Here is a 15,940-nt window from a genome sequence, read left to right as displayed (position 1 = left end):
GGCAGACTATGCATTATACACAATCTGTATAGCCTTCCTAGTGATCAGACACCAAAAGGAAAGAGATGTGCAGCCTCTCCCTTCCAGGGACACACTAATGGGTGACAGTCAACTGTTCGTGTGCAGGTTCTGTGCCGGACATGAGCTACAACTTGGAGGGAGACAGACAGATGCAGCCCTTCCCCGTGGGGCTTTCAGTGAAAGTGTGGGGACAGGGCCTGCTCAGCCCCCCAACTCACGAAGGGCATGAAGGGCCTTCTGTCTCTCCAAGCCCAAGCCAAGCCAGGGCCCACCTTGCCCACATATCTGCCCTCTTTTCTGAAGGTGGAGGCCTGGAAAACCCACGTCTGGCAGGATGAGAGGCGGAGACCCCGGAGAAGAGAGATTCGATTCAAAGTCTTGGTCAAGTAAGTGGGAGCAGCCAGTGTTGACATCTGAACCTCAGCCCTTCCTTCTAGGCCTTGAAGGGCAGCGAACAATGAGAAAGGGTTTGGAGGGACTTCCCTGGTAGTCCAGTGGTTAGGACTCTGCGCTTCCACTGCAGGGGGCATGGGTTCGATCCCCCGTTGGGGAACTAAGATCCCGCATGCTGCACAGTGCGGCCAAATAAATAAATAAATAAATAAATAAATTAAAAGGTATATTAAGACTATAAAAAAAGAGAGAGAGAAAGGGTTTGGTTCCCAGAAATCCAGACACCAATTCCCAGGGTCACCTGCCACCTCTGTCCCAGCCTTCTCTCTCCTCCATTTTCCCAAAGGGGCTGAGTGGTGGGTTGAGTGGGGGAGAGGAGGAGAAGGGCGGTGAGCCAGGGTTGATAGCTGGTGAGAAACCTGGGTTCTTTTCCCTCGATCTGCTGCACTTTAAATGCTGGGCCCCCGTCTCCCTCTGGAGGCTGACTCAGCACACAGAGTATGTCTGTCCTCACAGAGCCGTGCTCTTTGCGTCAGTGCTGATGCGTGAGAAGATGGCTTCCCGGGTCAGAGCCACGATCCTCTTCGCAACAGAGACAGGAAGATCAGAAACACTGGCCCGGGACCTAGGGGCCTTGTTCAGCTGTGCCTTCAACCCTAAGGTAGCCAACTCAGCCTGTGCACGGAGAAGTCTGGGGCAAGTTACAATGATGGCTCTGCTCCTGCATGTCCCCAAGCGTTGGGCATGCTGATGTTTATTGAAAATCTGTGATAGAAGGAGAGAGGTGTGTCCAGGGATTCCCAAACTTACCTAGTAAATAAGCTTTTCATAGTGTTCCAGGGAACACAGTTTGAGAAACACCTTCTTAATGTTGCTAAGTCTCGATATACATGAGGTGTTCTAGATGGATTTTATCCACATTTACAGAACACCTCCTATACAGGGTGCAGTGCTAAATGTGAAGGGAGCGGAGGACGAATAAGATGCAGAGAAATAAAACAAAACTCCCAAGGGTGACTCATTCCTTCCACCAGTGTTGGATTTGATCCTCCATCACTGAAGGCCTCCTGGGTCAGGTAGGCCTGGGTAGAACCACGAGGCCGTGACACATGTCACCTGAGATTAGCTTCAGGCAAAGCATTTGGGTCCCCGAGGTGCCAGAGGAGCTGTCAATTTTGTTACCTGCTCATCCCGTTTTTGTGGAAAATATGTCCACGCACTCAGAATTCAAGATAGCAATGGAAGCGGTGAGACGTGCTCTGATTTGGGACATGCAGTATTTTGGAGGCAAACCCTCCAGGGCTTGCTGATGTGTTCGCGTGGGAGAATCAAAGAATTGAGGATGCTGTGTTCACATAGGTTCAGTAGACAGGGATTTGTTAAGTCCTCACCTCCTCTGTGCCGGGCACCAGGGGACCGAGATGACGAAGGGGACTCCTGGCCTGAGTAGGATGAGGGGAGCGCTGGGTGTCTGGGGAGGGCGCCAGCCTGGGAAGCAAGGGCTGATGTCCACCCTGGGTGCCGTGCAGGTTCTCTGCATGGACGAATACAGGCTGAGCCATCTGGAGGAGGAACAGCTACTGCTGGTGGTGACCAGCACGTTCGGGAACGGAGACTCCCCTGGCAACGGAGAGGTGGGTGGCCTGAGTCCCAGGGGTCTGGGGTCTGGTAGAGCCCAAGAGGACCAAGGAAAGGATCTGGGGACTCAGCATGTTCTAAGGAGGGCACTCGGGAGTGAGAGCTCTTATCACTCTGGGTCGCCCTAAGGTCAGCCATTGGCTGCCTCCTTCGTAATTTCCTCTGTGTGCGTGAGCTGCCTTTCCTGTGACGTGCTTAATATATTTCAGTAAATTGACCTGCCTTTTTAAATTCAAAAATTCATGTTTAAAGGAAACTTTCTATCACTCTCACAAATGGAAAGCCAGCAGAAATTGGTCCCAGGTAAATCCAATGAAAGCCAAGCAGTTACTGAATTCTAGCTGGATACTGTTGCCTAACCATGGCTGGCTTTGTTTTTTAAAAAGAGTAATAAGCAAGTATGAGAGAAGTGTTAAGTCTCCATTAGCAGCAGTCTGAGATTTTCTCCCTAGTGTTCAGGACAAAAGAATGAAATAATTGAAACAGGAATAACTATAAAAAATTAAAGAAGAAAAGAATACTTTCTTACCATGTGATTTGACACTAGTTTCCACCTAAAGTTATCTTGAGTTCCTGGGAAATCAGGGTTATTTCAGAGAATACGGGACCAGTTGTCACTCTGACAAGAAGAGAGGCTCATGTCCCGTCAGGAGTCCCTCTGGAGATGCCCTGCTATAAGGCAGGCCCCCCTCTGCCAGGGCTGGATGGGCTGGGGGTTGGGCTGTCCTCGCCCCCCACCAAAGGTCAGGCCCACATGAGTTGCTAAGGCTGAACTTGTCCCTGAGCCCCAGCCAGGCGGCCCCACCTAAACCAACTTCCCTGCGAGCACCTTGAACTTTCTCCTGCCAGATATGTCCAGTTTTTAAATGAGCCACCAGAAGAAAGGGAAAAGTGGTGCTTTTATTAATCCTGTCCTGGGAACTCTGTGGTTCTCTCTCTTTCTAGAAACTGAAGAAGTCCCTCTTCATGCTGAAAGAACTCACCAACAAGTTCAGGTAAATCTCTTCCCCACTCCCAGAGTCTGGGTTCCAGGGACGGAGCTGGGTGTGTATAAGTGGGAACTTCCTGGGATGTCCAGGCCCAGAGACAGCCTGTTCTCAGAGGTGTTGTGGGTCAAAGCAGGGACACCAAGTCCCGTTCACAGTTCTGCAGGCCAGGCATGGGGTTGGTCGTGGGAGTTGGAGACGAGGCTCGGGAACCAGGGAGGACAGGAAGGGGGTGTGCACTGGCGGTCCTTGCCCAGCTGGGGCGCAAGGGCCGGAGGCTGGCCTGTGGACGGGGTCAGCTCACCCAGGCTCCGTGCGTGTCCTCCTCGGGCAGGTATGCCGTGTTTGGCCTCGGCTCCAGCATGTACCCTCAGTTCTGCGCCTTTGCTCATGACATCGACCAGAAGTTGTCCCAGCTGGGGGCTTCTCAGATCGCCCCAACAGGGGAAGGGGACGAGCTCAGCGGGCAGGAGGAGGCCTTCCGTGGCTGGGCCGTGCAAACCTTCAAGGTCAGTTCACAGCCGGAGCTGCCGCACAGCACCGGGAGGGAGGCTGCGGTGCACTCGTGCCCAGGACACCTGTGCTGGGCATCCTGGGTGGCATGACCCCTGCTGGGTCCTATAGGCGTGGTCCCGGGTGTGGGCCGGGATCGCAGGCCTGAGAGCTCAAGTCGCTGCTGCTTTCCCACAGCCCCCAGAAGAGCTCCACTTGACACCTCCCTGCCCTCGGGAAGCTGTGGTTTAAGATCTTTCCCCCTCTGATTATCCAGGTCACCTTCTGACATCCTTGTCTTGTTCCAGTGTCCCAGCCACAGAGAACTTGGGGACAGGGATATCTCAGTAGGTCCCCACGGACTGAGAGAACTCCCTGAAGCAAAGCGTTTCACCCAGCAGTGGGTCTTACGAGCACCACCTTGAGTGGGTCCGACATGGTTCCCAAGCCCACGTCTCCTCCACACGATTCCATGTCAGGAAAATGGGAGTAATCACACCTGTGTCATAGTGTGGGCATGCGGATACAACGAGATGCTGTCATTATTAATATTCATAATAATAGCAATAGCTACTATGTGCTAGGACCAACCGTTTTTTGGGTTCTCATAACAGCCCAACCAGATAAGTGTGCTTAGTAATTACACGAAGCTCTTAGCTCAGTTGCAAGGACTTAAAAAATGGTAGCTGCTGCTGAAGACGGGGATGTTGATTAACACCAGTCGGCTCCACCTTTGTCCAGGCAGCCTGTGAGACGTTCGATGTCCGAGGCAAACACCACATCCAGATCCCCAAGCTCTACACTGCCAATGTGACCTGGGACCTGCACCACTACCGGCTCGTGCAAGACTCACAGCCTTTGGACCTCAACAAAGGTACCTGCGTCCCTGCACCACACGGAGCTTGCTTGCCCTTCCTGCTGGGGTGGGTGTCTCTGAGTCCTGAGCCTAGGGTCAAGGAGACCACTAAGACCCTCTGAACAGAGGCAGCTAGTCTGGGGCTACCAGGCATCTCTCTCTTGTTGGGTCCAAGAGCCTGCTGGGATGCAAGACTTGCAGGCATGCTTCGTCTCTGAGAGAGGCGGTTTAGGAGGAGACCCTGGGAGGGCAGTGGAGAGAGAAGGACGCTCCTATGTGCCAGGCACTGTGCTGGACTCTTTGCGCACCTGCTCTAAGTGATCCCTGACACTCATCCTGTGAGAAAGGCACAGACAGAGAAACTGAAGTTCAGGGAGGTGCAGCAAGTTGCTAGCAGATGGCCCAGGTGGGATCTGGGCCCCAGCCTTCCCGCTCTAATGGCAGCCAGGTATTATGAAGAACAATTTTCAGAGGCAATTCCAGGCTACAGTCTGGGAACTCTGAACGGCCCGTCTGGATGCTGTGCTTCTGTGCTTCCTCTTTTCCTATACTAGGACTACAGAGGTCCTACATGTTTCCTCACGCTTAGGATATCCCCAGCTTCAACTACGCTCTCCTGCGGATCCCAAGCCATGGGATGTCCTAGAAATTCCCATATTGGGGCATTTGCATTGCATTTCCCAATACCTAGCAGCGGCACAAGCATCCTCTTCAAACCAAGGGTCTTTATTTGTGATTCAGAAACACAGTGGGGAAAAAAAGAAGGGAAGGGAAACCCCAGCACCACCACAGTGAGACACCCCAGGGCAACGTCTGGGTGTAATTGACTCAGCACGTGGAGGCTGCCCCACCAACACTTCAGAGCCACGTTGCCACTTCACTGTCTCTCTGTCCCACAGCCCTCGGCAGTATGCACGCCAAGCATGTGTTCACCATGAGGCTGAAATCGCAGCGGAATCTACAGAGTCCAAAATCCAGGTAGGGCAAAGGAGAGGGCTTCTTGGGTGACGTTCCACAGATTTTATTTTCATCCAGGAAAGGCCAGAGCAAGTCAGTCTTAGAAAGGAGAGGAGGGAAGTGTCCACCGGCATTCGCTAAGATGCCACTGGGAGGGTCAGCTTGATTGTTAACCCCTGTGGCCACCAGCACCTTTACATTGGGTCTCCATTAACCATGGGCCAGTTTTCCAGCTTGGGAACGAGGCACCTGCTTCACTTCCTGTCCTTTGTGACTTAACTATTTCACCAAAAGGGGAGGGCAAGAAACACTCAAACTATTTGGCTTTCTTAAGAACTTTCAGGAAAAGTTTTGGCAGGGAAGGACCTTTCCCCGCCAGGTCAGCCAGCAGTGTGGATTCTCTGTAGGTTTTGTTTTTCTGTGCTGTCCTTACATTCATTAGCGAAAGTGGGCTGTGTTCTGATAAGAACCAGATTTGTGCTAGACACTAGGAAAGGTTTGTCTCGATGCCCACATACCTCCTAGTGCGATGCTTTCTTTAGGCGGAGTCTGTGGTCAAGCTCTTGAGGGCTTGGGAGGGCTGCATGGGAGGATTCCTGTTCACCCTCTCCCCACGGAGAAGCCGCAGGCCGGGTCAGCCCCGGGCCCCTCTTGAGCACCCCAGCCTCAGAATGCCGGCAACCCGTGTTCATGGAACCGGGCAGGAAAATGAAAATAGGGCACGTTTCCTGGGGAAACTGGCCCACCCATCAGGGAGTGCTGGAGGAAATCCTGGTGGCGTAACCAGAGGCTTCTTTTTCCTTCTGCAGCCGTACCACCCTCCTGGTGGAACTCTCCTGTGAGGGCAGCCAAGGTCCAAGCTACCTGCCGGGAGAGCACCTCGGAGTTTTCCCAGGCAACCAGCCAGCCCTGGTCCAAGGCATCCTGGAGCGAGTGGTGGATGGCCCTGCCCCCCACCAACCCATGCGCCTGGAGACCCTCTGCGAGAACGGTGAGCCCGCTGCACAAAAGCCTCAGCTGAGGCCGCCCCCAGCATCCTCCCACCAAGCCACAGCCCCACGGATGGGCTGGGCCCGGACCTGCGCTGCAAACGGGCAGCTAACCCTGTCCTTCCTGCTGAGTGGTGGGCCTCTGAAGCCCGCGCCAGAGCAGCCTTGTACATAGTCATCGACCGGCCGCCGGGCCAACAGGAAGGGCTGCTTCTTTGGGACTATCTGCCCAGCACCAGAGGCTGGGCTATCTTTCCCCTTCATTCTTTGCTGACCCGGCCACTTTTGTTGGTTGACTGATTCATTTTTCCATCAAAATTTTAACTACTCACATCTCTATACCAGGCAGGCCCTGGGCTACAAAAATGAATGAGACTCCGTGTCTGCCCTCAGAAAGCTCACTACCTAGTACAGGATGCAGATATGCAAAAATAGTCATAATTATTATTATAATAATAACAGTAGCAGCCACCATTTGGGGGGTAGTTCCTTGATGCCAGCATTTTACCAATACATGCATGGTCTCTTTAGTCCCACAACAGACACACATGTGCAACTTGCTTGGTGACATGATAGAGAAATGTGGAAACTATGAAAATGGTGAGCTTTGAAGATTCAGGTCCCCGATCCATCACTTACTAGCAATGTGACCTTGGGCATAGGCATTAACCTCCCGAGGCTTTGTTTCTTTGTCTCTAAAATAGAGATGATAGAGCCTTCCTCGCAGGGCTGTGGTGAAGAACAGATGAGTAGATACGTGTGTGTGCAACCTTCACCACAATTCCTGGCACCAAACAAATGCAGGAATGGAGGAATCCATTTCCCATGGGCTAATCGACATTTGTCCGGAAGGTCAGAGGAAGGTAGTTTAATACACCCTTTGGATCCCAAATTTTATGCTTTGGAATTTATATTGCATTTTCATGGCATTCTAATTTCATACTGCTTCCCCATCGAGGGTCTCATTTATGCCCACCTTCTGTGGGCAATGGGCAGGGCCAGACCATGGGTGACCAGGAGAGCTTGGCTCCTCCTGGCCATCCTAACTGGAGAGATGAGGCTGTCCGGGGGAGGGGTCAGAGTCCCCGTTGTCTGCTAAGGCGAGGCTCTCAGCCTATGTGGTGAGCACAGCACTGGGTGACAGGCACTAGGAGAGGAAAACGAATGAAATCAGCAATCACAGGCCTTCCAGCCCTTTGGACTAGCTCCCTGGCCTTAGCGTCCTCTGCAATCATGATACCTCCAAAAAATGTGTCCCCCTAAAGAGAGTGGCCAAAATAGGACAGCAGGAGCCTGAGAAGCAAAGTCTGGCATTGTTCCCCACTGTCCAGGAGTGTGTGAGAGAGCCTGCAACTCGGGGGTAAGAGGACAGAGACATCCTTGTGACTGTAGGGGGACAGATGTGACTCCTCAGGCCTGGGGTCTAGAGGAAACAATGTAATACTAATATTTTTACCTAATACGTGTACTGTTTCATTCAGTCCTCATGCAAACTCAGCAGGACAGGTTTTATTATCACGTCCATTTCACAGAGACAGAACCCAAGTTCAGAGGGTTCAGTCAGCCTACTAGTAAGTGGGGAGCCAGAGTTTGAACCCATGTCTACAGGCTCCAGTGTCCATGCTGTGACCGCCCTGCATACGGCCTCTTGGCACTCCTTGAGACTTGCCACCTCACTTTGGGCTGAGGGCTGCTCACCCAGTCACCCCTGGAGACTGCAGTTATGGGCTTTTCTCTAAATGAAGAACTGGCCTCTGGGGTGTACATCAGTCTTTGGTGAATTTAGTCGTGGTGAGTCTGTAGTTCAGCTGTGTGTGTCCTGCTGAAGTTCAGGTCTGGGCCAGAGAGCGACTGGACTCTGGTACATAGTTAGTTTTGCAGGATTGTGTCAACTTGGGTGCCCTTTGGAGGGCTGTTGACCAGCCTTTCCTGGCAGCCCTACCACTGGGCACCATCTTCCTGCACTTGAGTTGGGCACATGAACCCTTTTGCTGTTCCTGGAACCAGAACTCCAGTGTCTTCTCTCCCCTGCAGCTGGAGGGTAGAGGGTGTCTATCCCAGATGCCTCATCACTCTTTGGGAAACCTAAATGGGGCCTTTTTCCCATCCTGACTCCTTTCTTCCCTATCCAGGCAGCTACTGGGTCAGGGACAAGCGACTGCCCCCCTGCTCACTCAGCCAGGCTCTCACCTATTTCCTGGACATCACCACCCCGCCAACCCAGCTGCTGCTCCGAAAGCTTGCCCAGCTGGCCACGGACGAGGCTGAGAGGCAGAGGCTGGAGACCCTGTGCCAGGTGAAGGTCGGGGCTGGTGGGTGAGGCAGGAGCAGGGCCCCAGAGTCGGGGACATTCTGAGCCTAGAGCTGGTCTTTAACCTCCAAGGGGAATCCACCCCAGCTTCCCAAAGTGCGATTTGTCAAAGGCTGGGAGGAAGCCAGGCATCCTCTCCTGTCCCATCTCTAGGACGTAGTTGTGTCAAGTGAACTGAATTGTTTTGAACGTCTGCAGGATGCAACCAAAGTGCACTTCCTCAGAAATGAGCTAGAAAAGGAGAGCCGCTCTGTCTTTTATTCTCCACACCTGGAACAAGCCTGGAATTTAGGAAGTGATGGAGGATGGGTGGTGTGGATGAATGGATAATGGACATAGTAACAGATGGGTAGCTGAATTAATAAATGAATGAGAGAATGCATTCACTCACCTGCAACTTTCTAGACCCAAGTCTTTGCAAAAGGCACCGAATATCATTATTACCGTCACCATTATCGCTAATTATCTTGATTCCAGCCACCTCCACTGCCCTTATCCTGTGGCTGCACGGCACTAACCTGGCACACATTTTCTCACTTAATTCTCACAACATCCCCATGAGGTAGGTGATGCTATCCTCATTCCACAAAGGTTAAGTAACGAGGACGAGATCCCACAGATAGTAAGGGCGTTCGGTCAAGATTTGAACCCAGGTCTGTATGATTCTGAAGCCCTTCCCCAAATTAGATTAGAATAAAGATTTGACTCCTGCCTGCAAGTTGCTGACAGTTAAGTTCTAAGCACACAAGTTAGAGAAATGCTACTCATTGGCCTGAGCTCCTCCAGGACAGGAACGTTTTCCTCTCTAGCTCGGCGTTCTCAGCACCGTGGACAGCACCTGGTTCTTTGAAGTGTGTGCCGTGGGAGTGGATGAATGAATACTGGATTGTGACAGCCTCTTCCCTCTGTGTGGGGCAGGCGCCCTGAGACACTCATATTGCCCTTGGCTTTCAGCCGTCTGATTACAACAAGTGGAAGTTCACCAATAGCCCCACCTTCCTGGAGGTGCTGGAGGAGTTCCCGTCCCTGCGGGTGTCCGCCAGCTTCCTGCTCTCCCAGCTGCCTGTCCTGAAGCCCCGGTATTACTCCATCAGCTCCTCCAGGGACCACGCACCCACGGAGATCCACCTCACCGTGGCCGTGCTCACGTACCGCACCCGAGGTAAGGCTGGGGCAGAGGCCGTGGAGCGGCCCACGTCTGCTCCTTACGGGGCAGCTGTTCCACATCTCTGAGCTTTGGTCTCATCATCATTAAACACCCACCTTCCAGAGCTGTTAACAGCGATAGGAGGAGTATGGGAGAGACTACCATGAACCAGGCACTGAGCTAACGTCTTTGTGTGTGTGTGATCGGTAACCATGTGAGACGGGAGCTGTGTGCATTTCACAGGTGAGGCACAAAGAGGATAAGCCACAGGTTCAAAGTCACCCTGGTAGCAGGTGGAGAACGGAGATGCAAACCCAGGTAGTCTGACTGCTGAGTCCAAGTTCTTAACCACCATACTCCTCTCTACTGTCCAACTCCTGTTGGGACAATTTAATGAGATCAGATGTGGAAAGTACCCAGTACTTAGTGGGCACCCAGCGATTCTTAGTCTTCCTGATAGTCCAGCCTAAATACAGGGGTGATTCTGCCTTGATGGTTCATTCATTCACTCACTCATTCAGCGATGATTTATTTCATACCTCTTTATGCCTGGCACCACGGTGGGTGTGGAAATACAGCACACATAGACCCTGCCCTCATGGAGCTTCCCATCTAGAGGGAACCATGAAGAGAGACTCATAGAAACAGACAGCTGTCATTGTGTAGGTGCTAAGAAGGAAGGTGCAGGGTGCTGTGAGGGCAGAGGACGGGGGATGGGCTGACATACACTGGGAGGTCCCACACCTTGTCCAGCTGGATGAACCACGCCCCTGCCCTCTCTCCGTAACTGAGCATTGCCTGGGCTGGCAAAGCTGGGGAGCTGGCTCACGCCTCAGAGCCCTTTGTGCTCCGAGAAGCACAGTCACACAGTTCCTGAAAACCGGGCAGAGACTCTCTTTGCTCTGCTAGAGAACGTCTGCAGAGGCCAAGTCTTAACCCTCAGACCAGGAGAGGAGAGGCAGGCACATCCTGTGAGAGCAAGGTTCCACCCAGAGGAGAACCAGTGGGACTTCTCGAGTTGGTTGAAGGTCCCCTTAAATGCTGGGCCATTGGGAAGGGAACCTGGGGTTTCCACAAGCCCAGGAAGGGCCGCTGGGGGAGACAGAGATGGAAGAGCAGACCGGAAGGCGCAGCAGCTTGTCCATCACCCACCCAGGGTTCCTACCAGCAAGGGCTGTACTCCTGAAGACACTGCGAGGAAGTGACTGTGGTCACCCTGAGGGGCCACTTTGTGCTACTGTCATCGGAGCTGAGTGATGGGCTGGGAGGGTCCCTGGAGAAACTCTTGGAAGGAGCATCAGAGTAGGAGTTAGGGAAGCTGAGCTGTGACCTGACTCTACTGCTACCCGAGTGACCTTGTACAAGTCACCTTCCCTCTCTGAGACTCAGTTTCTGCAGTGGCACAAGGAGAGCCTTGCACACTCTCTGAGTCCCTTTCAGCTTTTGCCAGCTCTGGGCGAATAGAGGGTGGAACTCAGAACCAGGAGAAAAACATTCCTTTGATTAAAGCCTGCAGAGTGCCTGAGCGGGCAGTTCAGGGAGGTGCGTCAGTGTGGGAGGAGCCACTGAGAAGGTTCACGCAGGGGTGGGAGGGACGATGCTCGTCAGGTGTGTGCTGTCCTTACAGACGGCCAGGGTCCCCTACACCACGGCGTCTGCAGCACATGGCTCAGCAACCTGAAGCCCCAAGACCCGGTGCCCTGCTTTGTGCGAAGGTAATCACCCCCTCCACTGTGTCCATCACGGGACCACTGGCCCCGGGGAGTACTGGGTTGAAAGGGAGGAATCTGGGGTTTATTTCTTTTTTCTTTTTTTGCTGTACGCGGGCCTCTCACTGTTGTGGCCTCTCCCGTTGCGGAGCACAGGCTCCGGACGCGCAGGCTCAGCGGCCATGGCTCACGGGCCCAGCTGCTCCGCGGCATGTGGGATCTTCCCGGACCGGGGCATGAACCCGCGTCCCCGGCATCGGCAGGCGGACTCCCAACCACTGCGCCACCAGGGAAGCCCAATCTGGGGTTTAGATGCCACTCTGGGCCCCTTGGCCCGTGAAGAAGGCACGAGGGTCCCACTGGGCCTCTCCATTCTAACCCCCAGTGGTAGAGCATGGCCACGTCTCTAGCAGGGACAGAGGTGGCAGCGATGTTGGGGCCCAGGGTACAATGAGGCTCAGCCTTTCTCAGAGGGACCCCAGGGCCAGGTGATGGTGCGCCTGGACAGGGGACCTGAAGCAGCCCGCAGGACTTGGGAAATCAACTTTTAGCTCGTTGTCTTTCCTACCCCACAACACTACCGCCCCCGGCCACCCCCCCAGCTCCCCAGCCCCTGTCCTGCGTGTGCATCCGACCCAGGGTGTCTGAGGACGGGGCCTCTTTCCTCCTGTCCCCTTCAGTGCCAGCGGCTTCCAGCTCCCCGAGGACCCCTCCCACCCTTGCATCCTCATCGGGCCTGGCACGGGCATCGCCCCCTTCCGCAGCTTCTGGCAGCAGCGGCTTCATGATGCCGAGCACAAAGGTACAGCTGGAGGGTTTTTGGGGGTGCGGAGGGGGTACCAGGTGGTGCCCAGCACCTGCCTGGGAGTAGAACTGAAGCTGTAGCCACCCCGCAGATGTTTCCTGGCCCCTCTCCCAAGTTTGCCTCAGCCTGTATGGACAAAGGATGTGAATGCCCTGGGCCTCAGTTTCCTCATCTGTAAAGTGGGGACAGTGCTGGATAGAACGTGGGGATGAAATGGAATTCTAGTTGGGTGCGCAGCTCGGCAGGCCTTGAAGCATGGCCCACCCGCCCTCTGGTGGCCATCCTGGTAACTGCAGCCTACTGGGTCTTGCAGGTCTCCAGAGCGGCCGCATGACCCTGGTGTTTGGGTGCCGCCGCCCAGATGAGGACCACCTCTACCGGGAAGAGATGTTGGAGATGACCCGGAAGGGGGTGCTGCATGAGGTGCACACAGCCTATTCTCGCCTGCCTGACCAGCCCAAGGTAAATGCTGCAGCTGCCCGCGCAGTGGGTGGAGCATTAAAAGCACAGACTATGGTGGGTGCCTGGCTCCCCGCAAGCCCCTCACTTCCCTGAGCCTTCACCTCCTCAGCTCTAAAATGGAGGCGATTATACAGTCACCGGAGTGGCGCTGTGAAGCGATTATGTTCACTCTTCCAGGAGAAGAGACGGGCCCTGAGACGTTCAGGGCTAAGTCAGAGTCACATGTGAGCCAATCCCCAGTGCCCAGCCTGCTGAAGGTCCTCGGCCGGCATGTACAGCTGTCGGGGGGGGGGGGGGGCGGGAGGTGGTCCAGGTCGGCTTCGCGCTCCAGCACAGCATGGCTGGGGGGCAGCCGCTGCTCCCAGCACGGCCCGCGGACCGGCTCTGCTGTGCCGGGTAGTACTTTGCCCCATGAGCCGGGGGGTCGGAAAAGACTGTTGGCTCAGCCTTTGTGAACTGATCCCATTGGGCTCCTCCCAGACCTGGCACTCCGTGCCCAGTGCCAGGGTCACTGGGCATCTTGTGTAGAGAAAGAGGAGAGAGTCCCCCGTTGACTCCAGGATTCTGTGTAACGGGGGAGCCCTGCTCTGAATTACACGGGGCATCTCGAGGACAGAGATTCCCTTTTGTGGGATGTAGGCAGGAGGGCCTCAGAGCTCTGGGCAGGGTAAGTGGCCTGACAGATGCCTCTTTGAAGCACGGTGAATTCAGAGCAGATCAGGGAGCCCCACTAGAGTCAGCTCCTCAAGGGCATGGCTGTGGCCAGTATTCACCTCTCCAGCCCCAGCCTGGGCCTGGCCCGGGCAGGGCACCCGTGCACCTCCTCATCTCGAGCCTGGTCCCCGTGCAAGGCCCTGGCCAGGAGGGTGCTCACCCCGCCACCCCTCCCACCTCCTATTCATCTCCCCGTGGCCGGCAGGCCTGACCGCAGCCTTTGCCCCCAGCACTGGGGGCCTGGACCCACCGTCTCCTCTGGCTTCAGGTCTACGTTCAAGACATCCTGCGGCAACAGCTGGCGGACGAGGTGCTGCACGTGCTCCACGAGGACCAGGGCCACCTCTACGTCTGCGGGGACGTGCGCGCAGCCCGGGATGTGGCCCGCACCCTGAAGCAGCTGGTGGCCACCGCGCTGAGCCTAACTGAGGAGCAGGTGGAGGACTATTTCTTCCAGCTTAAGGTAGGGCCGCTGGCGTGTGGGCTCGGGATGCAGGCCAAGGACATGGGCCAGGGAGCCAGGGCCAGGGGGGTCAGGCTCACAACAGTCTGGGCTCAAAGGAATCCTAGAGGTGGCGGGAGGTCAGAGCTGGTTGGGCTGTTAGAAGGCCTAACTGTACATCCTGGTCTGGCTGCTCACTTAAACAAAGGCAAACATGTTGATTTTTCTACAAGACTCTCAGAGCCCCTGACAGGCTGCTGTGCGTTGTGGCGCTTCAAGACTGGGAGAAAGTACATGGCATTTCCCAACCATATTTATCTCAGAGCCCACATTTCCTGGAGCCCCTCGTGAGACAAGCACTGGACGGGCTTTAGCGTCCATCAGAAAGCTTGGAGAGATGCTTTGGTGGTCCACGCCAGAGCAGGTGTTCATGAGGGTTACATAGTCTAAGTGAGATTCGAGTATAATCTAAGCATGACAGTTGGGAAGGCAAACGGCTCATGAGTGTAGGTGTGATGGGGAAGCAGGGGGACCCTTGGGGCTTGGCCCAGCTTGGACCTGATGAGTGAGAGATCGCTGCACCAACAGAGCTGACACCTTGGTCTCTGTTTTCCCTTAAAGAACCAGAAGCGCTATCATGAAGATATCTTTGGTGCTGTATTTCCCTATGAGGTGAAAAAGGATGGGGCAGCGGGGCTGCCCAGCAATACCAGAGCTCCAAGCGCCCACAGGAGAAGTTAAAGCTGCCACTGTAGAATTTAAGGATGGTGCCAACTCTCGATTTTCTGAGGTCACAGGACTGGGGATATTGGAGGGAGATTATATCCCCAAGCCTCACATCTAATTTCCCCATATCCTTCCCTCTCAAATGCTTTACTTGACCTGCTACCCAGTAGCAGCCTGGACTGAGTGAGCCCCTTGCCGGGGTGATGGAGAGATGGGCCTCCCCGGTCCCTTGGAGACTAGATCTGCAGTGCCAGGCCTGGCCAGTGGGTGAGAAGGATGGAACTTCCTTGATCGCACCACTTGGGTGACCACCAGGAGGCGCTGTCACATCACTCTGTATTTAGCGGCCTGTGTACAGTTATTTATGCCTCTGTATGTAAAAAAAACAAACCCCAGTCTGCCTCTTGAGCCTTCCTTGTATGACTCCTTGATGGAGATATTTATACGAAATGCATTTTATTTTAACCACATTGTATGTGCGTGTGGGTGTTTTGGAGGGAAAGCAGCCTTAAGCTGTATAGAGTTGGGACTGAGGGGTGCCACAGCCTGGACAAAACTCCCCCACAAAGGGACATATCAGCGTGGCCCCATTGCTCCTCTGAAATGCCCACCGGGTATGGGGACAGCACACGGAGTTCTGTGCACATCTGAAGACCCGTGATGGGGGTAAGGAAGCACAGCCCGGCCTGCGGGCATGAGCTGCACCTCAGGAGGCGTCTCACACGGGGTGTGGCAGGGGTGCGAGGCTGCCAGGTCTTTAGCGAAGGCCTAGACCACAGCCCGGTCTTACGCAGTCACCGCCTTTTGCTCTGGGGCTGCCTGATTCGTGAAAGTTTGGCCAGTAATGATTTGGGCCCTGGGTGACAGCACAGGCGAGGCTGGGCTGCGTGTCGAGGACTTGGCAGTGAGGGAAGGACACACATCTTTCATGGGGAAGGCTTCTCAAGGGACTGAGCCCGGTGAGAGCAAGGAAGGAGCTCAGCCAGGGGCTAAGCGAGGGTTTGGCAAAATCTGGCTCCGGGCTTGGGTTGGGACCCTGTCTCACTGGCTCCCCGGCCCACTTCTCCCCTCCACCACTCCTGCTCGGCTCCGGTAGTGGGGGAGAAAGGGGCATGCGACCTCAGCGTCCCAGCGACGCATCTGCACGACAGTCCCCTAGACCAGTGCCTCTCCCACTCCAGCGTGCAGCAGACCACCTGGGATCTTGTCACGTCGCAGGCGTTGAGGAGGTCCGAGGCAGGGCCGGGGATTCACGGCCCCAGGTGCTGCTGGTACTGCTGGTCTGAGGATGC

The 15,940-nt window shown here is 54.8% G+C and overlaps 1 protein-coding gene across 1 annotated transcript in view; it reads left to right on the top strand.

Annotated features, from left to right (window-relative positions):
• Positions 1-15,451, top strand: part of NOS2 (nitric oxide synthase 2) — a 36,652-nt gene extending 21,201 nt beyond the window's left edge. Inside the window, exons 12-26 of the mRNA XM_049702465.1 lie at positions 325-407; positions 931-1,075; positions 1,944-2,048; positions 2,998-3,047; positions 3,373-3,547; positions 4,272-4,404; positions 5,286-5,364; positions 6,153-6,334; positions 8,465-8,628; positions 9,598-9,805; positions 11,418-11,505; positions 12,180-12,301; positions 12,618-12,766; positions 13,749-13,943; positions 14,544-15,451. Coding sequence (XP_049558422.1) covers positions 325-407; positions 931-1,075; positions 1,944-2,048; positions 2,998-3,047; positions 3,373-3,547; positions 4,272-4,404; positions 5,286-5,364; positions 6,153-6,334; positions 8,465-8,628; positions 9,598-9,805; positions 11,418-11,505; positions 12,180-12,301; positions 12,618-12,766; positions 13,749-13,943; positions 14,544-14,663 — 1,998 coding nt within the window. The 3' untranslated portion in view covers positions 14,664-15,451. The remainder of the gene's footprint in view (positions 1-324; positions 408-930; positions 1,076-1,943; positions 2,049-2,997; positions 3,048-3,372; positions 3,548-4,271; positions 4,405-5,285; positions 5,365-6,152; positions 6,335-8,464; positions 8,629-9,597; positions 9,806-11,417; positions 11,506-12,179; positions 12,302-12,617; positions 12,767-13,748; positions 13,944-14,543) is intronic.
• Positions 15,452-15,940: the final 489 nt, after the last annotated feature.

Source organism: Orcinus orca, chromosome 19 (genome assembly GCF_937001465.1).
Source record: "Orcinus orca chromosome 19, mOrcOrc1.1, whole genome shotgun sequence".
In the NCBI taxonomy this organism is placed as follows: domain Eukaryota; kingdom Metazoa; phylum Chordata; class Mammalia; order Artiodactyla; family Delphinidae; genus Orcinus; species Orcinus orca.
Note: the sequence above shows the minus strand (reverse complement) of the source record. Positions and strands in the feature narration are given on the sequence as shown.